The 25795-nt window shown below is 38.5% G+C and overlaps 1 protein-coding gene across 17 annotated transcripts in view; it reads left to right on the top strand.

Annotated features, from left to right (window-relative positions):
• Window positions 1–408: 408 nt before the first annotated feature.
• Window positions 409–25795, top strand: part of RAP1GDS1 (Rap1 GTPase-GDP dissociation stimulator 1) — a 153861-nt gene continuing 128474 nt past the window's right edge. For 4 of the 17 annotated variants that reach the window (XM_072755596.1, XM_026015612.2, XM_026015609.2 and 1 more), the window contains exon 1: window positions 2164–2883. In XM_072755596.1, the coding sequence (XP_072611697.1) occupies window positions 2769–2883 (115 nt within the window). In that variant the 5' untranslated portion in view covers window positions 2164–2768. Of the gene's footprint in view, window positions 550–740; window positions 933–1932; window positions 2144–2163; window positions 2884–25795 lie in introns of those variants that run through there. The other 13 variants (XM_072755600.1, XM_026015614.2, XM_026015611.2 and 10 more) reach the window with 10 other exon arrangements.

Genomic DNA, 25795 nt, shown 5'->3' with positions numbered 1-25795 from the left:
AGGTCCAAAATCAAAGTGGAACATGGGGCTGTGTGTGTGTGCGTGTGTGTGTGAGAGAGAGAGAGAGAGAGAGAGAGAGAGAGATCTGGAGAGCTCCAAAAGGAATGTGGAGCATGGCAGGGGTGTGTATGTGTGTAACTTGCGTTGGTGTTACGGATTGAGTCATGTCCCCTGCGAATTTATTTAAGACCCAACACCCAGTATGTCAGATTTAACCCTGGAAATAGGGTCTAGGTTACAGATATAACTAAAGATAAGGTCATACTAAAGTATACTCGGGCCCCTAATCCATGACTGGCAGCCTTATAAAAAGGGACGCCACATTTGAACAGACATGCCAGGTGAAGATCGTGGAGTTATGCCAGCACAAGCCAGGGACCTATCAGAAGCGAGGAGAGGCCTGGAAGAGATCCTTCCTTAGTGCCTTCAGAGGGAGCATGGCCCGACGCTTTCAGACTTCTAGCCTCTGGAACTGTGAGACAATCAATTTCTATTCTAAGCTGCACAGTTCGTGATAGTTACAGCAGCCCTAGGAAACTCATTTAGCATGTAAGAACATTTGAAGGCAAAACCGAAAGCATCCTTATCTCCCAGAAAGGGAAAGGGGGCATAAGAGTGAGGTTGGTTGCCTGATTGGTCTTATGGATCAGAAAGGCCTAATACCTTGGACGTCGGTAAATTGCATTTCCTTGTTTTACCAAAGCTCTTTCTTAACGATCGCGTTTCACTTTTGTTTTTAGAAAGCTCACGCAAAATCTGCTCTGCTTAAGCAACTACAAGGCACTTCTGACCCGCGTGCTGGTGGTTGTACAAACGGAAGCTGATGTGACTGTAAGAGCAAGAGCGGGTCACGGCTGCAGCGAGGCCAGGCGCCTTTTCTCAACGTGGAATTCACAGATAAGAGTTGAACGGGAGAAGCAACCTCGATTCAGGTGTGCAGCGTCCCTCTCCCACAGGTGGGACCGCTGACTGCGGCCTGTCCCCGCTGGCGTGCGGTGCCGCTGTGTGGGGAGAGCGACCCGGCTCCTACAGCTACGAGGGCTCCGGGCCAGACGGGGCCCCGCGGGGAACGGGAAGGCTTCCCCGGGCCTCCTCCCTCCACGTCCCGGGAGCCTGGGCCGCCGGCTGGGCGGGGCCGCCGTGGAAGGGGGCGGGGTGCAGCCGGGGCTGCCCGGGGTGGGGTGGGGGGAGCCCGAGGGCACCCTGGCTCCGTCGGTGCTCCCCGGGCGCCGGGGGTAAGGCAAGGCCGCGCTTCCGTAGAACACACTCCCCGAGGAAGCCCTGGGGCGGCCCAGCCCTGTTCGGAAGCTCTCGCGGCCGAGACGGCCCCAAGCCCCGCGCTGCGCCCGCTCGCATTAGGAGGCCTCCCCGCGCCGCGCCCGCCTCCCCGCCCCGCGCCCCGCGCCCCGCGCCCCCGCAGGCTGCTCCGAACACGGGCGTCCTCGGGTCTCGGTCTCGGTCTCGGTCTCCGGAGGCGCCGGCCCCGGCGGCCCGTGCACGGCAGCTCCGTCTCAGCACGTCTGCTCGGCGTCCCCGCCGCCTCCTGCGGCCCGAGCGGCCCGAGCGGCCCGGCGTCTCCTCCGGGGACTTGAGCCCGCGCAGCCGGGCCGTCCCCTAAGGCACACGGGGTGGGCGAGCAAGCCAGGCGGCAGCCCTCGGGACCCCGCGTCGCAGCGCCCGGCTCCCTCCGGCCCAGCCGCCGCCCCTCCGGCGGTCGCCACCCCGCGGCTCGCGGCGGCTGCAGCGGGCCCGCCCGCACGCTCGGATCCGCCCGCCGGGGAGGGGAAGAGGAAGGGGAAGGCGCGGCGGGGCCACTGAGCATGCTCGGCCGAGGGGGCGGGCGCAGCTCAGGCCCGCTCTGCCTCCCGGGCGCCCGCCTGCTCCGAGCCGCGCCCGCCGCAGGCTGCGCCCGCCCCGCCCCGCCCCGCCCCGCCCCGCCCCGCCCCCCGCCGCTCGTCCCCGCCGCGGCCGCGCCGCCTGCAGCAGCAGCAGCAGCAGCTGCTCCTCCCCGGCGGCCGCCCCCCGCGGGTCCCTCCCTGGCTGCGGGAGAGACCGAGGTGCAGGGAGGACGCAGCGCCGCGCCGCCCGCTCCGGGGACCTTCGCCTCGCCCCGCTGGCCCCGCACCCTCCGGGAGAAACATGGGTAAGTCACCCTGCCCTCCCCGTCATCGCCTGACATTTTTCCCTTTCTCGGCGTGTTGCAGGGTGGGGAGCGTTTCTCGCGCAAAGTTGCCGGATTTCTCCAATCCGCGGGTGCAGGAGCGTGGCTCGGCCCCGGGGAGAGTCGGCGCACGCGGGACGCACGGCGGCCCCGGGCCGGGAGGCTCCCGCGCGCGGGGTGGGGTCGGGCCGCGGGGCCAGACCGCCGCCCGGCTCCGGCTCCCGGGCACCTCGCGGCCGCGCCTCCCCTCCTCCATTCTTCCTGCCGAGCCGTGCCCGGGCCCCGCGGGGCCGGCCTCGCGGGCTGGCATCCTCCGCCCCGTGCCCGAGCCTCCGGAGGCCGCCCGCTCCCTTCCCTCGGCGCTGCGGGCGGGGAGGCGCGGTCGGACCGCGCGGGGGAGAGCGCTTCGCCCAACTTCCCCGTCCGGGCGACCTTTCCCCGTCGCGGGGACTGTCCCCCCCGAGGCGGGGAAGTGCGAGCAAGTAGTTTGTCTGGGCGGCGGCGCGACCTGCCCGGGGACGACTTGTGCGGGGCGGGGGGGAGAGCGCCAGCCTCGGCGGTTGGCAGGTGGACCTGTCGGAGGCCGCGGGGGCGAGCGGAGGGACGGATGGAGGAGCCGCGGCCGCCGACCTGGGGCCGGGGACCGCCGCGGCCGGGGCTCCCGTTCCCTCGCCGCTGCTGTGCGGGGAAACGCGCCCGGGAACACGTTACGGAACTCGCAGGTTAGTTATTCTTTCCCGGCCTCCCCTGCCTCAATCTACATAATCTGATTTTCAGTTCCTTTGTATGTATGGTTGATCCCAAGGAATTTGTTGGCGATGAGCTATTTAAAAGCAGATGAATTCTCTAAAATTACACATGATTTGTCTTAAAAATTTTTTTTTTTTTTGTCATGACATTGCTTAGGTGTGAAGTGCGGTCATTACAGAAACGCCCGATGCGTCCTGTAATTAATAGACGATTTTTCAAAGGTAGTATCGATTTGAAGTGCCGGACTTCTGCATGTTCCTGCTTTGCTTCCACTCCTACCGTAATCTCCTCTTTTAAAATCTGCTCCATTGGCATCTGTCAACTCGGACTTTTCCCACCCCTCTGTGCAAGTTATTTTAAGCCTAAAATGAATGTGGTTCTTTCATCTCTCAATACAGTGCTCAACACGTCTAGGATTCAGTCGTGGCAATTGAGAATCTTCAAGGAAGTATCTAAATCTAGAAATGGTGTGGATGGAGCTTACTGGAAAAGCAGATGCTCCAAGCTGTTTCAGACCTTTGGTCATATATTGGAGAGAGGCTAATGTTGCAGGAGGAGGTGGTATGAATAAAAAAATGAATTATGGCCCTGAATTTTATCTTTAGTTCAGTTCCCCCCCCCCTTTTAATGTACTATTGGTATTATGCTGAACCAATTTATGTAAAATTGGGTGGCCCATATGTACCTAGCTCTTTTTTTTAGGAGTAGAATTTTAAATAAATACTCAGATTATTGGACACATTGCAAAATTTCCTTGAACATACAAAAACTCTCTCCTTAATGATAGGCCACAAATATGGCTTGTGAAATACATTTACCCGTGTTTCAAGGGGAGCTAGAAAAATCCATTTAAATAAAATTTTAACTTACATGTTGAGTCCGAGTCTTCTCAGTAGAAAAAATTCAATTCTGTTGCCATACTTATGAATAAAAATGCTTTATTTAAAAATGATTGATCTTCAAATTCTTGAATGTTACTGCTTGATTTCAAAGAATGGTCAGATAGAAACCCTTCTCTCATTTGAAGTTTCTCAGATACTCTTTGATTAAACCAGTCTCTCCTCATAGTACTCTATACCTTATTGGAGGCTTTTTAGCACTTACATAATCTGCCTTATAATGGAGTTGTTTATGTGTGTGTTGTGCAGTTAGTCATCAGTTCCAGAAGATGTAAATTATGTCTGATTAATTTTTGTGTATCCCACAGTTCTTTCCACATAGTAGATATTCAATAAGTCTTTGGTGAATTCACTATTGAAGTTAAAACCTACTATTTTCCATTTGTGAACTTGAAAGTATGGGCTTTGAACATTCAGTCTGGTACTTATTATGGAGGCTTGGAGGAAATGGGAATAGAGAAGTATAATTATACTATGAGTAGTCTTCTTGGTAAAAAAAAAAAAAAAAGTTGGGTTGTCTCAGAGATATGGATTTGGGGATAGCCTCCAGGTAAGCCATTTCCTTCTGCACTGCTGTCTTCCATGGTAAGGTGGTTTAGTGTGTGATCACCAGGACATGCAACAACATAAAATTGAAACCTTGTAAAGCGATTTCATCTTCTGAGCCAAAGAAGTTATAACAATTGACATATACGTAAAGGGTACCCTGATTAATGGTAGGAAAAAATCACTTTTGAAAGACTTCCCAAGAAATAAATAAGCTGATTTTAAAAAATATTCTCATGGCAGTGCTTTTTCTCTGTAAGAAAGTGAAGGAAACTTCCTATATAGTCTTATGGGCCATGGCTATAATATGTATCTTATTATACAGTCAACAGATACTTAATATTTATTGAATATCAACCACGTACAATGTACTGTGGGAGGACAGAGATGAATAAAACATTCATACTTCAAGTTCCATTTAATCCTAATTGGAATGATATGATACATACACAGATAGCTATAACGGAAGTGATAATAAATGATCTTTACATGTGTTATAGATTCAGGGCATGGAGAGAAGAAGGTTTTAGAAAAATGATGTTGTTTGAACCAAAGGTTGGTTAAACTTCTGGAAGGTAGAAATGAATGGAGACTGTTAATTAGGATGGGGGTTGGCAGGAGAGAAATGGCATAAATGGAGATATAGAGATAGGGAATACTCAAGGAATTTCAGGATATGACTAAATAGTCATCTTTGGCTGGAGCAAAAGGTAAGGTAAGAGTGAGTGACAGAGATGAAAAAGTATTTATGGGTAAAGACCAGATAGTAGAGGAACTTAAATGCCAAATTAAAGAAGTTTTTGGACTTTGACTATGGGACTATGGGACTATGAAACATTTTTAGGTAGTTAAGTGATGGATCACATCTGTGGTTTAGGAAAATTAATCTGTTAATTGAGTGAAAGATGGGTTAGATGAGAAAATAGAGAACACTTCAGAAGGTAGTTGTTGCAGTTTGGGTGAAAATATTTACTGGCTGGAACTAGACTGTGGCAATGGGAGTAGAATGTTGCAAATAAAGAACAGGATTTACTCGCCAACTAATTGAGTATGGAATTGAGAAAGGAGATGTATAGTATCGCCTGGGCAATAAAGAAAATATGGAAATATTAATATATGTTTAATCCATTGGAAGAGGAAACACGAATAGTAAGTTTTGGACCTGATGGGTTGCACTGTTTATTTTGCCATTTAGATTCTCTGCTCATTGATGACAGGGATTCTCATTAGGTTTGTTTTTGTTTTTTAAAGATTTTATTTATTTATTTATTAGTGAGAGGCAGAGAGAAGGAGAGAGAGAGAGAGAGAAGCAGAGACACAGGCAGAGGGAGAAGCAGGCTCCATGCAGGGAGCCTGACGTGGGACTTGATCCTGGGTCTCCAGGATCAGGCCCTGGGCGGAAGGCGGCGCTAAACCACTAAGCCACCGGGCCTGCCCCTCTCATTAGGTTTTGAATACATCTCAAATAATAGTGTATGGCACATAGTAGCCATGCAGTAAACATTTGTTGACTGACTGAAACTAGGTGACAAATATTTAACAAATAGTTATTTTGACTTTTTTTTAAAAGATTTTATTTATTTATTCCTTAGAGACAGAGAGAGAGAGAGAGAGAGAGAGAGAGAGAATGAGAGAGAGAGAGAGAGAGGCAGAGGAAGAAGCAGGCTCCATGCAGGGAGCCTGACGTGGGACTCGATCCTGGGATTCCAGGATCAGGCCCTGGGCTGAAGGCAGCCCTAAACCTCTGAGCCATGTGGCTGCCCAGTTATTTTAACTTTTAAGAGAGGATTTGAACTTGAGATCTGGAAGTTATTCATAAATCCCGAATGATATTTCAAGTTAGGTAGGAGGCAGAGAGGCAACAGAAAGAAAAAAAAGAAAATTTGTCCAAGGTAAGAATCTTGAGGAATGACCCATTGTCAGGGGAGAATGGAATGATTTGACAACTGAAAGAGACAGAAGTAGGTAGGAGTGAAACCCTAGAATTGGCATGTGGCTAGTTTCATTAAATACTGAATGGTTAATAATATCCATTGCTTCAGAACCCAGTGATAAGGACTGAGAAAAGGATCTGAATTGTGATGTGGTTTGGTTAGGATATTACCCAGGATATTTTCTAAAAAGCAGCTTTAAGAGGTGTAGTAGATATGGAGATCAGTTGTAGAGGCTGAGTAATGAGGAAGTACAAACTAAGAATTCACTATATCCCTTGACCTGTTTAAAGATCTGTAAATAAGCATAGGTTTCTTTAAACATTTTTAAAATGTTGCACTTTATATGGAGTGATACATGCTATTTTCTTGCCTGAGAATAATTTGTAATGTTACCATAGTGCTTCACAAGTCTGACATTTTTTAATGTCATTATATCCTAGTATAGTGTACTTTTTATGTTTGCAATATTTGTCATACAGATTGAGCTTAGAAATGGTTTTATAATTTTGCATAGCATTTTACATAAAGTATACTTTTTACTGATGAATGGTTTTATCACTTTTTATTTCTATTAGTCTTTGTGAATTTGGAATTCTCTAGTTATGTCTCTATACCCTTAATTCCTAGGGTTTTGTTTTTCTGTATAAATATGTATTAGCTTTATAGATCAGTCTTGTATTTTTTTCCTCTTGTATATCTAAGTTCAGGAGTGATTTTACAGATCTTTTTTTTTTTTTTTTTTTTTTTGCAAATTAGAATGATACAATTTTTTTGGTAAACTGGCAGTCGCTAAAGTTTACTTTTTAAAAAGAGCATAGATGACAGATTGACTAGTTCAATAATTTTTCTTATGTTGGCATTACATCTTTGTTACGTTATCTGTTTTCTCCCCATGGAAGCAGGGCTAAATTCACTGTCTTTGGTAGAGTCATCTTCTGAAGTCCCTAGTACTACTATTTGGAAAGTTATAATAACCGTAATTCATTTTGAGAACTGTAGAGTTTTAACTTTCGCATTGGAATGTTGGAGCTTCTGGGTACATTTGGGGAAAATACTGTGGTTTCCCTCTACAGAGATTCCAGGTCACTGAATTTGAACTTGGCAATTCTAGCATTATTGGTGGCACCAGCAGCGACCATAAGAATTACCTAAATTTTTAATACTCAATCATCAGGAGGAATGGAGAAGGAAGACCCACTCCTTTGAGAACTTGGTGTTAATTTTTGATAATCAAATGTTCGGATAACACTAAATTAAAAATACTTTCCTAGGCATTTAACTTGGCAAATAGTTCTTGTGGAGAGAAGAGCAATAATAAACGAAGATATCAGTAAGTTATGAAGTCTGTTTTGGTTATAAAATTCTATGATTCCTTGAAACTGAACTTTGAAATATACTTAGTATCACTAATGTCTTAAATATGCTGTATTCATCCTTATATAATTAGTTTTTCTTTAGTGTTAAAAGAGTAAATGTCTACTTGAGGTAGCACTTCAAAGTTTGAAACAACCTGTTAGCTGTGTCTGACTAGACGGCCTAAATACGATTACTTATGTGAGCTAAGATATAAATGCTGGATTCAAATTACAGAGTGATGTCATTCTCTCAATACATCTATTTATGCAACTTTTGTTGCTAGAAGCATTCCAGGAGTTAAAAGTGAGAATTAGGACAGCCCGGGTGGCTCAGCGGTTTAGTGCTGCCTTCAGTCCAGGGTGTGATCCTGGAGACCCGGGATCGAGTCCCACGTCCGGCTCCCTGCATGGAGCCTGCTTCTCCCTTTGCCTGTGTCTCTGTCCCCTCCCCCCGCCGTGTGTGTCTCTCATGAATAAATAAATAAAACCTTAAAAAAATAAAAATAAAAGTGAGAATTAGGGTAGTGGTAAATGGAAGTGGTTAAATTGAGCTTCTAGCTGTGATTGGCTCTGCTTACAAACTCCAAAGTCCTTCTAACTTTTTGTACACAAAATGAATTATTTCCATATGAGGTGTATATCTGGTATCTTCTCTGAGGCTGTTTTTGCTTAATTTTGTCCATATTTATGACTTCAACTACTAACTATATGCTACTAGTGCCTATATTATATATATATGTGTGTGTGTGTATATATACATATGTATATAAATATGTTTTACTAAATTTATATGCTTGCATATACTATATGCATACACATAAGTATTTTATTAAATATGTAGGTATGTGTATTTGATAAAATAGTTTATTATATATGTTATATATTTTATATAATGTAGGTACTATGTATAATGTTTGGGCTATATGTAGGCAGTATGTATAATACATGTATGGCCTATAATATCTGTAGGCATATATATAATATATGTATGGGCTATTTTTTTATCTAGGAGATTATTAAACATCTCTATATCCATAGTTAATTCAAATTAATTCAGTTCAAAACCAAATTCATTGTGCAGTTTTTAATGACAATAACTAGAGGTGTGATGGTTATGTTCAACCAAAAGCCCTTCTCTAATAAAGCCTGGATTTGTGGTGGTTGTTGATATCTTATGAATGCATAGTTGGGAAGAGATGAATTGCAGCACATCAGTATATAGTAGATCCACCATATAGATATAATAACCTTATGAGCACAGATAACAGTAAAATATAGTGAAAAAATTAAGTAGTAAAGAGTTTTGAGTATTAATACCTTTGATTTAACATAACTTATTTAGGTTTATAAAATTTAATTTTTAGTAATGGCTGTTTTAATAATTGCCTCATAAAATTCCTAAAAATTTAATAATCATGTTTCTTGGGCTGGTACAAAGGAGTTTTAGTACACCATTGAATGAATAATTACCATTTATTATCATTTAATAAGAATTATTGATGTTAATTATGCTAAGCTTTACATTTTTTCATATTTTTAAAATTTTTAATTTTTTCAACAATTCTATGAAGTAAGTGACACTATTCCCATTTTATTGATTCAAAGAATTAAATAATTCATCCAGGGGGAGAGAACTAAGTCTCTAAAATCTTATTTTAGAGCAGTGATTCTCAAACTCTAGCTTACTTAAGAATCCACTAGTGTTTATTTAAAAAAAAAATTACTACGCCCACCCTCAGATATTTTGATTTAGTAGATGTTGGGTGGGCTGAGAATTTGCATTGTCAAGACATTGGCAGATGATGTTGCACTTTCAGTAGCATCACCGTAGAGTATGGGTCTGCAGACTTTTTACATAAAGGGCCAGATGGTAAGTATTTTAGGCTTTGCAGGCTAAAAGGCAAAATCAAAGATATTTCATAGATAATAGAGAAATATATGATGAAAGAAAACAAATGTCCACAAATATTTTGTTGACTAAATTCAAAATACAACACTAATTGAACATAAGTTATTGCAATACAGATATACTAATAACAATATTTTAATTCTGTTTTTGAGATAGAATTTCATTTAATTGGGATTCAGAGTTACCTTGTCATCAGAATTGATCCAGATGTTCATTTGTTAATGCAGATCTGTCATGTGATTTAATGGATTTTGTTTTCGAAACATAGACATTGCCAAATACTGTAATCAGTCCATGAGGATATGATTTTATTAATGAGCATGTTCATTTCTATGGAATGAATTTATAGAATTCTTTTGGATTCTACTCTTGATATTTGCTACTTAGCATGCTACTACATTATGGATTAACCACTTAAAATAGAAAGGTGGGGGGGATCCCTGGGTGGCTCAGCAGTTTGGTGCCTGCCTCTGGCCCAGGATGCCATCCTGGAGTCCCAGGATCCAGTTCCGCGTTGGGCTCCCGGCATGGAGCCTGCTTCTCTCTCTCTCTCTCTGTGTCTATCATGAATTTAAAAAAAAAAAACAAAAACTTTAAAATAGAAAGGTGGAAGCTTCTCAGTTGCTTAGTTAAGTGGATTTTCTTGTGTAGAAGTTTCTTTTGGATCTGAAGTGACGTCTGAAAAACCCTGCTATAACCATGGTTTGAGCTTGTAAAATATATCTGTTGCAAATTTGTATATGCCTGGAGGTCTCTTATTTAAACATTTGACAGTACCAGAAGCTTATACAGTAGATTGATGGTTACTTGTGTTTCCAACAATGTTGTCAAAATGACAGCATAGTTAAGTTCCTCATATAAGCCCTATTTTGCCTTGATTTTCGGGTCAAATTCTAGGAAACATCAAATCTGCAGCAAATCTAACTTCCAGAGGCATTCATTGTTTGTTAATAGTGGTTAAAGGCATTTCTTTTTATTCCCCCAGAAATTTCATCTCACCTTTGAACTAAAAAATCAAAATCAAACTCTACCATTGCTGAGCTATTAAACTGTTGTGTGATAAGGCCGGTCAGGGTATTTAGCTTCTTTTTCTTATCAACATACACAGAACTGATGACGCTTATTACATCTATGAGAGTGAATGAAGTTGATACCACTGGTTCAGGAATACATGATAGTTTGAAATACTTTCTTGATAAAATGCCTCCTGATGAATAATATAATGAAGAACCATTGGCTTTAAATATCTCACATTTTCACAAACTTGGTAAGTTTGTTCAGCTAAACCTTTTTTTCTTTCTTTCTTTCTTTCTTTCTTTCTTTCTTTCTTTTTTTTTAGGATTTTATTTATTTATTTGACAAAGAGAGAGAGAACACAAGCAGGGGGAACAGCAGGCAGAGAGAAAGGGAGAAGCAGGCTCCCGCTAAGCAGGGAGCCTATAGGAGGCTTGATCCCAGACACTGGGATCATGACCTGAGCCGAAGACAGATGCTTAACCAACTGAGCCACCCGGGTGCCTGCTAAGCCTTTTTCTGTTCCTCACATTTTTATCGCCATCAGCTGTAATACATCTTAGCAGATTCCACTTCAGGTTGTATTGAATCTCAATTTTGAAAATAAACTCGCCTATTGTGATTCTATGCAGACTCTTCATAGAGGCTAATTCTTTAGTTGCTTCATGCTCCGTGTCAGTGTTCTGAAAATAACATTAATCAGTATCACTAATATCTATCAACTTATCAAGAACCAATGAAAACTTTACAAAATCATTTGCCTTGTTTTTTAGTAGAGTATTGATATTGCTCCCAATATCCTTACCTCTTCAAGTAGTTATCATCACAGAATGGCTACTCTCAAACAATCCCTACCACCACCCATGAAATATTTCTTTGGCTGTTGTAGTCAAAACACAATTTAGCTCACCATGAGTAAACAGCTTTCCTGCTTGGTTAATAAGTGAGCCACTCAGGAACTTAGTTTGTAGCTTCATTTTCATTTTTTACTTAATTAATTAATTTATTTTTAAGATTTTATTTATTTGAGAGAGAGTGAGTGAGAGCATCCACCAGCAGGGGGAGGGGCAAAGAGAGAGGGAGAAATAGACTCCCTGCTGAGCAGGGAGCCCTAAATGGCTTGATCCCTTGACTCCAGGATCATGTCCTGAGAGGAAGGCAGATGCTCAACTGACAGCCACGCAGGGTTCCCTCATTTTTTATTTTTGTAAAGAAATTCAGCTTTGATGAGCTACTGTGTTTTATATTTTCTAATTTCTCTGACAATTACTTTCCTATGAATTGTGAATATGATGAATGTTTAGTCTGGTAGTATAGGTGTAGTATTTTTCTAACATAGCTATAGTGTCATTGCATGATATATTTGTTTGCTATCTAATTCAATAACAAGATAGTCCACACACCACTTACATGCCTTAAAAACATGACATTTAAAGTATATGTTTCCTGTTTTGATTTAATGGTCAAAATGGAATGTTGTAATATGACAATACCCATGGCACTCAAAACAATGGACAGCCATAACTGTGCAGCTGCAATTTGTAGTACATCAAACAGCAGTATAAACTGATGAAGGCACTACGTATGGTTTCTGTCTCCCCTACTCAACTGCTATCATAACGTGAACACGGCTATAAACAATAAAGGAGTGAGTTACATTCCAATAAAACTTTGTTTATGGACACTAACGTTTGAATTTCATACAATTTGCACATCATGAAATATATTTCTTTTTGATTTTATTCAATAATTTACAAATGTAAAACTGTTTTACCCTTGGATGATACAAAATCAAGAGATGGACCATAGTTTACCTATTTCTACTGTAGAGTAATACTATACTACGTTACCTTTACCCAAGACTTTTTCTCCCTTTGAATTCCCTAGCTCAGTGAATGGTATCACCATCCATCCAGTCAGTCATCTCTGAAATCTAGTCATTCTGTTTCTAGTATCTGTTGGGTTCCCTAAGTTCTTACAATTCTACTTCTTTGAATCAACCCTCTCCTCTTCTCTCTACTGTAAACACTACCAATTCAGTGTTTTATCACCCCTTCTTGAGACCATTTCACTATTCTGTAACAGATGTTCTTTCCCCTAGCATTTCCCTTCTTAACCAGTTTTTACATGCTGCTAGAGTACTCTATTTAAAAGATGAATCTGATCATTTCACTCCTTAGATATATATTTTTAATAGCTTCCCAATACATATAGCAGGGTTCCCAAAGTCAAATGAAGAAACTCTGTGATTAAGGAGGGTTAAATGGCAATCTTTTGACACAGGGGTACTTCCCCACCCCACTGCATATTAAATTTAAAGGAATATTTTTTTATTTCCATAAAAATGTATGCTTTCATTTTTTTTTCTTGAAAAATGTCTTTAATTTTCTCACTTTTGGTAAAAGACAAAGGTGACAAAAATATTTCTCTACTATAATAAGAATAGTAGTGAAAGCATGATGAATGGCAACTAACATTGGGTCTCAGTGTGGAGATACAACAGGGAATGATGGGACTATGGCAAACTACAGGGTATGTGCCTAACCTAAAAAGACGTTCCCTACTTAGCTACAATCATTTTTGCCATGTAGGAAGAAACGGTGTCGTTTTGGAGCTAACATGGGACACATACAGAAGACTCAGGCTCTTTAGGCCACTCACCAGCCAATCTAGGTTTTTTTTTTTTTTTCCAAGGGAAAAGGAAGGCAGGGTGGGGGGGAGACAGGTTTAACTCATGTGAAAGAAATAATTCAGGTTATAGACCAGGAATCCCCATTGTGGGGGAATAGGTCAGAGAATACCAAACATGTCAAATATTAACTTATTTATTATTTACTAAATTAGGGGCCAAGCTTAAGCCAGATTTGGGGACTTTTAAAAGAAACCAGAAATTAGATTTTTGTCCTGATACAGTTGACCCTCGAACAGCATGGAAGTTAGTGTCATGGACCTCCCACACAGTCAAAAATTCACATGTAATGTTTGGTTCTCCTGAAAACTTAGTTACTAATAACCTACTGTTGACTGGAAACCTTACTGAGAATGGTCAGTTAACACATATTTTGTATATTGTATGTATTATGTACCATATTCTTATGATAAAGTAAGCTAGAGAAACTAAAATGTTATTAAGAACATCATTAAGGAAGAGAAAATACATTTATAGTTATTATTTATTTATTTACTTATAGTGCTGTACTTATTGAAAAAAAACCCATGTATAAATAGACTTGTGTGGCTCAATTCTGTGTTGTTCAAAGGTTGACTAGATTTAAGATTGTTCATGGTTTTGAGAACTGCAATATCCAGGTCCTCAAACAGGGACACCATGGCTCTGCCTCTTTCTGTCCAGGGTAGAGAACACTGGTCAGAACCTCAGGTCGGTGAGGTTAAGAAGCATGTCCAGGTTCACACATTGAATTAGGGGTAGTATCAGATCTAGAATCTTGGTTTCCTAATCCTGTATTAGTGTTTTGTTCATTATACTAGGCCAGCTCCAATTTGTTAATGAATAAAAAAAGTGCATCTATACATATCCACAAACACAACACCTACACACATACAGACAAATTAACATCAAGGATTCACTCAAGTAAGTAGGTTAATGGAAAACTTGCTTTTCTAATGTTTCTACTACTAGAGTCTAGGCCCTCATCTCCTCATTCCTATACTGCTGAGACCATTTCTTACTTGTCCTCCCTAATAGTAGAGTCTTTGCTCTTCAGTCTTTTCTACATGCTACCACCAGATTAATCCTTTTAAAAAGATACTGCATCAATTATATCATTCTCAAGAATCTTTTTTTTTCTCAAGAATCTAATACTGCTTCAACTGCCTATCATACTGAGTCTAAACTCTACTTAGCTTTCAGAATCCATAGAATTCTGCTACCTCTCTTAAATTTCTCATTCTTTCTGAAATACATCTTCCTTTGATAATCACTGACCCTGAAATATTCTTCATCAGTGATTATGCCAGTATATCTTTGTTCATGTTATTCTTCCTCCCCGAATAACTTCTTTCCTCTGTTCTTATTCATTCTTCATAATCTAGCTCATGGAGACTACTTCTAACCTCACTTACCAATCTCTCCTTTCTCTGGATACCTCTCACTTCTTGGACTCCTATATCACATTCAGTAATATCAGTTAGTTACCCAGTGTTTCATACTTCTTGCTGGCATTCAGTAATACTTGTTTGTTCATATCATAGAGTTACTATGGACTTAGATCAGTCTTCTTATTTAGCAGCATCATCCTATAGTGATTATAGGCATATTTATAATAGAGTTTGTAAACCAGCAGCCAAGGGGCCAAGTATACTTTGCAGATGGATTTTGTTAGGGAAGCTTTAGAAATTGGAATTGCTTGTCAACATTTAAATATCAGGACGTTTTGATAGAAATCCATTTTGTGAATTTTTCTTGAAAGACTAAAAATTTAGGATCCCTGAGCCTGCATTCCTATTCATGACAGTTAATGATAGTTGTTCTTAGGCAGGGTATGAGGTCCCCAGTTTCTGTACTTCTTCCTGTTATCTTCAGTCCTACAAATTTCACTCAGTATTCTGTCTGGCTCTAGAAGGTATTTATCCGTTTATTTTTATTTTATATTTTAGGTTTATTTGAGTATAGTTAACACACAGTGTTAACATTAGTTTCAGGTGTAGAACATTGTGATTTAGCATCTCTATATGTTATGCTCTGCTCATCACAAGTGTAGCTACCATCTGTCACCATACAATGCTATTTACAATATTATTGTCTATATTCCCTATTCTGTGCTTTTTAGTTCCATGATTTTTTTCATTCCGTAACTGAAAACCTATATCTTCCACTCCCCTTTGCCCATTTTTCCCATACCCCTTTCATCTGACAACTATCATTTTGTTTTCTGTATTTATAGGTCTGAGTCTGCTTTTGTTGTTGTTAAGATTTTTTGTTTTTAAGATTTTACATATAAGTAAAATCACATTGTATTTGTCTTTTTCAATCTGATTTAATTCACTTAGCATAATACCTTCTGGGTCCATCCATGTTGTCACAAATGGCAAGATCTCCTCTTTTTTATGGCTGCATTATACTTGTGTGTGTCTGTGCACACACACCACATCTTCCTTATCCATTCATCTATCCATGGGCTCTTAGGTTGCTTCCATATCTTGTCTATTGTAAATACTGCTGCAATAAACATAGGGGTGCATATATCTTTTCAAATTAATGTTTTTGTTTTCTTTAGGTGAATACACAGAGTAGAATTATTGGATTTTATGGTATTTCTATTTGTAATTTTTGGAAGAACCTCCGTAGTGTTTTCCACAGTGATTGTACCAGTTTATATTCCCACCAACATTGCACAAGGGTTCTTTTTTTCTCTGTATCCTTGCCAACACTTCTCCCATTCGGTAGGTTGTCTTTTTGTTTTGTTGATAGTTTCCTTTGCTGTGTAAAAACTTTTTATTTTGATGTAGTCCCAATAGTTTATTTTTGCTTTTGTTACCCTTGTCTTAGAAGACATATCTACAAAAATGTTGCTATAGTCAATATCAAAGATATTATTCTTCATGCTATCTTCTAGGGCTTTTATGGTTTCAGGTCTCATGTTTAGGTCTTTAATGAATTTTGAGTTTATTTTTGTGTATGGGTTAGTGCTGTAGTTTCATTCTTTTGCATATAGTTGTCCAGTTTCCCCAGCATTATTTATTGAAAAGACTGTTTTTTCCTCATTGTATGCTCTTTCCTCTTTTGTCATAGATTGACTATATAATATATAATATATAATATGTAACATATATAACACATAATATTAACTGACTATATCATAGATTTATTTCTGGGCTTTGTAGTCTTTTACATTGATCTATTTTTATGCCAGTACCATACTGTTTTGGTTAATGCAGCTTTTTTTTTTTAAAGATTTTATTTATTCATGAGAGTCACAGAGAGAGAGAGAGAGAGAGTGAGAGAGAAAGAGAGAGAGAGGCAGAGGGAGAAACAGGCTCCATGCAGGGAGCCTGACATGGGACACAATTCCAAGTCTCCAGGATCCCGCCCTGGGCTAAAGACAGCGCTAAACCGCTGAGCCACCTGGGCTGCCCATGGTTAATGCAGCTTTGTAGTATATTAGAAATCTGGGATTATGATACCTCCAGGTTTGTTCTTTCTCAAGATTACTTTGGCTATTCAGTCTTTTGTTCCACTAATTTGAGGATAATTTTTCTAATTCTATTAAAAATGCTGTTGGTATTCTGATAGAGATTATATTGAATCTGTAGATTGTTTTCGGTAGTATGGATATTTTGACAATATTCTTCCATTCCACGAGCATGGGTTATCTTTCCATTTGTCTGTGTCATCTTCAGTTTCTTCTGTCAGTGCTTTATAGTTTTCAGAATACAGATCTTTCACTCCCTTGGTTAAGTTTATTCCTAAGTATTTTGTTGTTTTTGGTGCAATTATAAATAGAATTGTTTTTTAAATTTCTTTTTCTGCAACTTTGTTACTAGTATATAGAAACGCTACCAGTTTCTGGGTATTAATTTTGTGTTTTATAGCTTATTCATTTATTGCTTCTATTACTTTTATTCCCTTGTTACTGTTACTTCATTTATTCTATTTTATTCATTTATTACTTCTCTTTATTTTTTATTTCATTTGTTTATTTGCCTATTCATTTATTACTTCTATTACTTTTTTGGTCTTTAAGGTTTTTTATGTATAGTATGTCATCTTTGAATACTGACAGTTTAATTTTTCCTTTACCAAGATGGATACTGTTTATTTTTTCTTGTCTGGTTAACTGTGGCTAGGACTTCAGTACTATGTTGAATAAAAGTGGCAGGTATATATTGATTCTTGTCTTGTTCCTAACTTCAGAGGGAAAGCTTTCAATTTTTCACCATTGGGTATGATTTACCTTACCTGTAGGTTTTTCATATATGGTCTTTTTTTTTTTTTAGTAGGCTCCACAGTGTGGAGCCCACTGTAGGGCTCGAATTCACAACTGTGAGATCAAGACCTGAGCTAAGATCAAGAGTCAGACACTCAACCTACTGAACCACCCAGATACACCCCCATATATGGCCTTTATTATGTTGACGTTTCAACCAAGTGGGGTTGAAAGTTTTTATCTGAATGGATGTTGAATTTGTCAAATGCTTTTTCTGCATCTATTGAGATGATCATGTGATTTTAATCTTTTGCTAATGTAGTATATGTCTCTTAGGTATTTGAATTTGCAATCTCTGAAATTTCTGTTAACTCTTTAGTAATTCAAAAGCTGTAATTATAATTGAAATAGTGGTAAAATGGAACTTATATTACTCTTTGAACATGAATAAATTTATTTTAAAAATTAAATGATTATTGCAAAAATTAAGTCATATAAGAGCAAAGTTAACTACCTGTGATATATATATTCTCATCAATCATAAGTTTTTTTTTTTTTTTTTTTTTCATCAATCATAAGTTAAACCAAATCTGTAATTGAGCAGAATGATACAAAAAAATCAAAGAGCTAGAGGGTAGAATCTCTCCTTTTTCATAAAGTAATTCTGTAGTATAGCTTTTGTCAAGTTACTTAAGTTCTTTAAATCCCCATTTCATCGTATCCTTGAAGTAGTACATTATTATTGAATAAGAACAAATAATAGATTTCAAATAAAAAATGGAAGGGAGAAAGAGCTCATTTCCTAGAGAAATAATACAAATTATAATATGGAAACCTGCACACTCAGTTACTTAATAAAGACTGACCAGCTCCCAAATCGAGACATTTTATTTTTTTCCCCCTTTTTGAGGTGGGGGGAATGATGGTGCCTTTCTAGGGAAAATGATGGTATGGCATTTTTAGAGTCATCAAAGTGCAGTAGGGCTGCTAGATTGTTTCTAGAAAACATTATTTTCTTATATATATTTAATAGCATTTTCTAACATACAAGGATTATGTAAAGTTTAAATAATTATGTTTAAAACATAATTTGTAAGTGAATTATGTTTAAAACATGATTGTTGGGATCCCTGGGTGGCACAGCGGTTTGGTGCCTGCCTTTGGCCCAGGGCGCAATTCTGGAGACCTGGGATCGAATCCCACGTCGGGCTCCTGGTGCGTGGAGCCTGCTTCTCTCTCTGCCTGTGTCTCTGCCTCTCTCTCTCTCTCTGTGTGACTATCATAAAAAAACAAACAAACAAACAAACAAAAAACCGTGATTGTTTAAAACAATTATGTAAAGTGAATTACATAAAATTCTACAAGTCAGATTTTAAATTATGTAAAAAAGAATTACATAAGATTATATAAAATAATTTCAAATAACTAACTTATGGGTGGGGGTTTTGTTTTTATAGTCTGAAAAAACCAAGCAGGAATCATTGAACTTTAACAAAAAAGTATTTTCAAAACTGTGAGCTCACACCATCAAAGATGTTTTTAACAAGAAATTTGTCAAGAATTAAAAACTACGTCCTTTAGTTCTAATGAAAAATGTTCCATTTTGAAGATTCTTCAAGTAACTCCATTATAAAAGATGAGATTGGTCATTATAAAGAAACAAAACTTACACTGAAATATTTGTTTTACAGAAATATGTTATTTTATCTTTAAAATTATATAATTCGCTTCAAAAACAAAACCAATTACAATAAAGACAGAAATTTTATATCAGCTAATTAACTTAAATTCCTTTTAATTACAAGAATGCATTTTTGAGAAGAGTGGTGTGAAGCTCCAAGAAAGAATAACTGCTCACTGGCTTATATGGTTTGTGTAAAACATCATCGGTCGGATCAGAAACACAAGACTATCATGTTACGCATTACAGAAAGTGATAAGTAATGCAAGCAGTGACGATTTCTGCTTTTGAAACCTTGACCTCTAACTGGAAGATAATAACATAAAAGAAATGACTAATAGAAACAGATAAGAGTATATAATTGGGATTCTTTAAAGGGAAAACAGAGCCCTAAGAATTTAAGTAAGAGAAAATCATATTTACCGTTTCGGCATCAGTATAGCTTCTCAGGAATATAAGAGTGCTCATTACTTGCAATGACCTAGAAATTTTTTCTTAGAATTTATTTATCTATTTAAACATTTCATGAAAGCAAGAGTATGTACCAAACATTGGTACTGCCCTTGAGATACTATGACAGAGGCTGACCCTGGTACATTTCATTGTAATTTCATCTCCTCTCCTCTCTTCTCTCTTCTTTCCTCTCCCTTCCCTTCCCTTCCCTTCCCTTCCCTTCCCTTCCCTTCCCTTCCCTTCCCTTCCCTTCCCTTTCCCTTCCCTTTCCCTTCCCTTTCCCTTCCCTTTCCCTTCCCTTTCCCTTCCCTTTCCCTTCCCTTTCCCTTCCCTTTCCCTTCCCTTCCCTTCCTTCCTTCCTTTCTTTCTTTTTGGGGATACACATTCACCTACATAGATAGTTGTTAGCTAGTACAACTACCTAACATGGTTGGGTTATAAATTCATTCTTGAAGGGTTTACATCAATATAAAGCAAGATACAGGTAATCCTTACTTTGCACAGCTCTGACTTTCACAAAATTTCCAGTGAGTTTCATTTAACATGTGTGGACTGCCTGTTCAGTGGCAAGAACCTAGATGTTGAAGACACACATGTATAGATTTATCCCACCTTTGGTGCTTTTCTTTCTAGGCAAATTACTCAGCTTCCAAATTCAACTTTTTTTCATCCATTAAAATATGGGTAATAATAATAACACCTATTTCATAAGGTAGTGGTAAATATTAATAAATAATAACCATATAAATATTAATTTCTCTTTCCAAAGGTGAGAACATAGTCACTTTTTGGGGAACTGTATCTTGTGTTCAGTGGTAAAACTAATCAAAGGATCTAATGCTGTTGGTTGTATTATTTTAACCAAATCAGTGTAGTGAATATTAGGTTATAGCAGATTATGTTTTCCAGTGATGGCCACAACACTACCTCTTGCCCCTCACATATTCTTCTAGAACTTGCCATTCCCCCAATGAAAGTTGGGGAGTTCTCTTACTGTTGAATATGAACACGCTTGTGATTCACTTGTAACCAATAGAATGCACCAGAAGTGCTGTGTCATTACCTAGGTTTGGTAGTAAAACAAAGCGTTTGCTTCCCTTGTTTTTGGGAATACTGGCTTGCTTGGAGCTCTGAAAAGTCTGAGCCTGTAGCTGCCATTCTCTGAGGAAGTCAGGCCATGTGGAGGGGCCTCAGATCTCAGGTGTAATAGCTTTCAAGTCTTTTCAAGCCAGAACCATCAGATGATTCAGATAATGCCAGCCCCTGCTATGTAGTCACTCTCAGAGATACAGCCTTACCTTTGCAACTCTATATTGAGGCTCGAGACCTTGTGGAACGGGGGCAAACCATCCTCAGTGTGCCCTCTGTGAATTCCTGGTTCACAGAATCTGTAAGTACAATAAAATGGTTTTTGCTTTATACCATTAAGTTTGAGGTGGTTTGTTATGTAACAGTAATAATTGAAACAATTATCAAACCTGAAAGACACATTGTTTCAGCAAGAAATAGATTGCTATTAAAACTGATCAAAGTGGGAACCACCTGATGAATAAATGCTTATTGAGTTTTTTTCATTTCAATAAAGATAGCTTAACAGAATTTTGTCTAGTACATAGCATTTCCCTGTGGTTTATTTGTTTTTTACTTGACATTAATTCCCTTGAAGAAATATTTGCTGTCAAAAAAGAAATATGCATGTTTAAACAGCTTAAACTGTTTCACTATTGCTTTCTGGTAAATTTTACCTGTTTGGCTAATAAAAAATGTCAATTGATATTCTTAGTAAGGATAGTTATCATTAAAATCTGTGTATTCTTTTTTCAAAACACAGTAGCCTAATAAAACCTGATAGGAACAAAGAAATATCTGTATTTGTCTCTCCAAGTTACAATTTAGTTGTTATCTTTGATATTAATTTTAATGTTAATCTTATAATAACAATCTCATATTAGTATATTTGGCAAAATTAGTTTGAATCTGTATCTTTCTTATCACTTTTTGGGAGACCTTGGGTTTCTAAGTTTATTACCACTGAATAAAATAATACTTTGTTGTACATTTGGCAAGGGGTTTCAATTATAGGGTCATTATTATGTTTTTCTAAAATATATAATTGTAATAATAATGGTACTTTTTATTAAGATCATTACCATGGAAAAGGTAATCAGTATTGTAGTAACATTTAGATTGATTATGCTTTAAAGTTTGTGTATGTGTTTGTAAATATAAAGAATTTCATACACACACACAGGGTGCTCCTAGAGGAATAAGCAAGGAAATGTTAACATTGATTGTTTCTGGGAATGAACTAGGATACATGAAGGTAGTCCCACCAAAACAAAATTAAAACTTAAAAAAAAATGTTTTCTATACTGTGAAAACTGTGTCATATTCATGTTTGTATCTTTAGCACTTAGAGTAGCGTTTGGTGCTTGGTAGGCACATAGTTCATATTGTTGAGCAAATAGAAGTTTGAGGTTATCTTTTTTTAAAAAAATTTTTTTCAATTTTATTTTTTTCAGTTTCTGTGTCTTTATGTTGAGGTTGTCTTTCTTAATGCATCAGTCACCTGATATATAGCATTCATGATCTGGTGGTTTATGATATTTTTCACTGAAAGAGCTAATATTCTTAGCCTTTTCTCACATAATTTCTCAGTTTTCTAAAAAGGCTATTTATATATCTGTATCAGTCTAGGTGTAATCAGAAGACAAACCACATAATATTAAATTTGTAAGAATATATAGATATTCTGATGGGAAACAAGGTAGGTAGATCATACAACATAGTTTATTATTCATAGAGATTTATTTATTTATTTGTTTATCTATTTATTTATTTTAGAGAGGTGTGAATAGGGGGTGGGGCAGAAGCATAGGGAGAGAGAGAATCTTAAGCAGGTGCCATGCTTTGTGTGGAGCCCAGTTTGGGGGGCTCAGTCTTATAACCCTGAGGTCATGACCTGAGGCAAAATCAAGAGTAGGACACACAACTGACTAAGCCATGCAGGTACCCCTCATAGAGCATTATAGTACTTACTACCTGGCACATGTTGCTGCACAGGAGAAGTACTCTAAAATTATGACCCTGAGAACTTCTACAGGGTTACTGGCATATCTGTCATCCAAGACAGACAGACACACACACACACCTATGTTTACTTACTCTGGAATTAAAACAAATCATTCCTAGTGAAGGGGGAGAAGTGTCTCTAGGGTTATTAGCCTAAATATAAGCTAAAAGCAAATCTCTGGAAAGAAAGGGGAATTTTTATGATCCTAGAATGTCCCCAAAAAGGGAGATTTATCTTTATTATATCTTATCGATTTCCCTTTCTCAGAAGGCTCTAATAGTGTAGAAATGTCAAGAAATCCAAAGACAGTGTAATCTAAATAGGAGATGTTGGATATTCAACGAAACTCTTAAGCAATAATAGGAGAGTAACTTTAAAGGTAGATAGCAAATCTGAGAGGTAATCTAGGGCTATGGGAGTGTATCCAAGGAAGGACAGACTTCCTCAGAAGTCTGTGTGTGTGTGTTTGTGTGTGTGTATGAAATTCTTTATATTTACAAACACACACACAAACTTTAAAGCATATTAAGATGTAGTTAAGGTCACTGGGTTGCCCAGACCAGAGCTGGTCCACAGTCACCAAACCTGCAGGGACAACTCTTTGGAGAGCAGTCAAGCTGAGGTTGATGAGTGGGATTGCAGACAGTTGGGCATGCAGAGGAATTTGGGGCACCACTGCAGGTACTGCTAGAACTGGGCCAGAGTGGCCCTGAGTGTCCAGTCCCACAGAGTTTCCAGCAAGTACACTTCCAGTGCTGAAGAAGTGGTGTAGGAAGCAGTGACTTGGGCTGGGATGCAGATTTGAGTTGGTTGGGGCTCTTGTACACAGTCCTGCTGCATGAGCTGAAAGTTAGAGCAAATGTATGGTGAAAGCTATGACTTGCAGACATGTGGCACTGGAGAAAATTATGAAGGCTGAGCTAGAAGGAGAACACCTTCTTCAGTGCTGTCCATTATCCTCTATAGAAAAATCTTTTATTATGCCATCTGGCAAAGGAAAAATATTTAAAGAGCCCAGATTCATTTTTTATAGATCAGGCAGTAAGGATGAATTTCTAGCTAAGAGAGAAATAAGTTGATAGCTAACTTAATGTCTCTTCATCCTGTTGCTTTAATTTTATTTCTTTCAAATTTGTGGTGCATCATAGCTTTAAGGGTATTACCATATTTCTGTTTAATTTTTATCTAAATTCTCTTTTGTGTTATCTTGACTCTCATTTTCTTTTTGATTACTGTAGCAGTATCCTGGGAAAATATTTACTCTGTGGGTTCATAAGTAATAGTTCAGATAGTATCATTTTTAAAAGGATTTTTAATATATACCTGTGTTAAACTCATGTCACATTTATGATTACTTTAGTAGATACCGTTTTTTTGTTGGCATTGCCTGAAATTTTATAAATTTCAGTGTATCTCTTCCTTATTATTTATTAGGTTTCTAAGTGAAACTATTTGCTTTGCACCTGTCTTAATGAAATACTTCTTTATATATCTCCAGCTAAACAAAGTTCCATTTATGCAAGTTTTTTGTGTCAGTCTTTAATCTAGTTCTCTTATTACAAAGCATTATAAAACAGGGTCTTCTTTCTCCATCTTTATGTTTGATTAGTCACAGCTTTAAGTATGTTCTAGTGAAGAATCTTGCTCAAGACTGCTTGTAAGTCTAAGTAGATAGCCCAGACACTTCTCTTTATCTATCTTTAAAAATTCCTATACTTTTAACAGAATTTCATCTTATTCAATTTCTGTCCCTTGTCTGGTCTTTGTTCCTTGTCAGGCATATTCTAGGGTCTAGGGCAGAGCTAGGAGGCATGATATCTTTTACTCTTGAATGTAAGCACCAGGAGTCAAAGCATTATAGGTAGACATTTAAGTATTATCCTGGAGAAGTAGAAGGTCACAGCTAAAATAGTTAAGTCCAAGATCAGTGTACTATTCTAAGGTACTAAATGGAATATGAGAGCCCAGAGATCTATTAAATGCACATTGAGAAACTGAGAAATACAGGATAATAGAGTAAACTGGTAAAATATTGCTCTGTAAGAATCCTGATTTTAGAATATTGATACTGTGAGAACTCAGATTTGTTTGCAGGCACATATGAAGCATAAGAAACTGGAGCAGAGGGAATACATTTCAAGTGGTAATTTTTATGTTTAGAAAGTTTTCCTTCTGTTATTGGCTCTATTAGCTTGCCTGTACAGAAGTAAAGTTTAAAAATATATAGTCTCCACTTTGCACATCTTCTGGAACTCTTGTGTACAGAGATCATTCCAACAGGTTGTTTTTGTTTACAGAGAGAGTGCACGCTTGTGCATGACCCAGGGTTGGGGCACAGAGGGAAAAGACAGAATCTTAAGCAGCCTTCATGCCCAGCCCAACTCAGGGCTGATCTCATAACTCTGAGATCATGACCTGAGCCAAAATTAAGAGTTGGCTGCTTAACCAACTGAGCCACCCAGGTGTCTCCAACTGTTCTTCACACAGAAGCTGTTTGTAATGACACATTATACACTTTTACCAACTAGAATTCTAGTATAATTCTTGGGTTTCTTTAAATTCTTTACCAAATACCATCAAGCTTTGTTGATTTATCTACACTGTTTTATAAGTTGGCTTATAACATTTTGGACATTGACCACTGTTTTAGATAGTATTTTAAATTTATTAGGTGATTGTTGAAGAAAAGAAGTCACCCTCTTATTTTTCTTGGTTATTTCTGGGACAAAAAATTAAGCCTGGATCTCAGTATAAATCATCATCTAATTTTTAAAAAGCCAATGTATTAACTTACTAGCAATTATATCATGTTATATACTAAAGCTATATTTGATGGCTATAAAATTGTAAAATAATTCTTTTTTTTTAAGTAAAATAATTCTTGAACTCTAAGTGAAAAGGTTTTTGGCATTGTGTGAAATAAAATTTTTACAAACTGTATCTTGCTTTTTATCCATGATGGCATCATATTGTAGTTGTGAAGATCATCTGTCAGACTCTTGACCCTCTAATCAAATGTGACAAGTTAGATACAGTGTTTCTGGTTCAAACTAAAATAGACTTTAGCACCATTTAAGAGTAAATAAATAGTGACTGCTCATAAAATTTTATCTGATTTCTGAAATAATTAGAA

The sequence above is a fragment of the Vulpes vulpes genome, chromosome 4 (genome assembly GCF_048418805.1).
Source record: "Vulpes vulpes isolate BD-2025 chromosome 4, VulVul3, whole genome shotgun sequence".
NCBI classification, from domain to species: domain Eukaryota; kingdom Metazoa; phylum Chordata; class Mammalia; order Carnivora; family Canidae; genus Vulpes; species Vulpes vulpes.
Note: the sequence above shows the minus strand (reverse complement) of the source record. Positions and strands in the feature narration are given on the sequence as shown.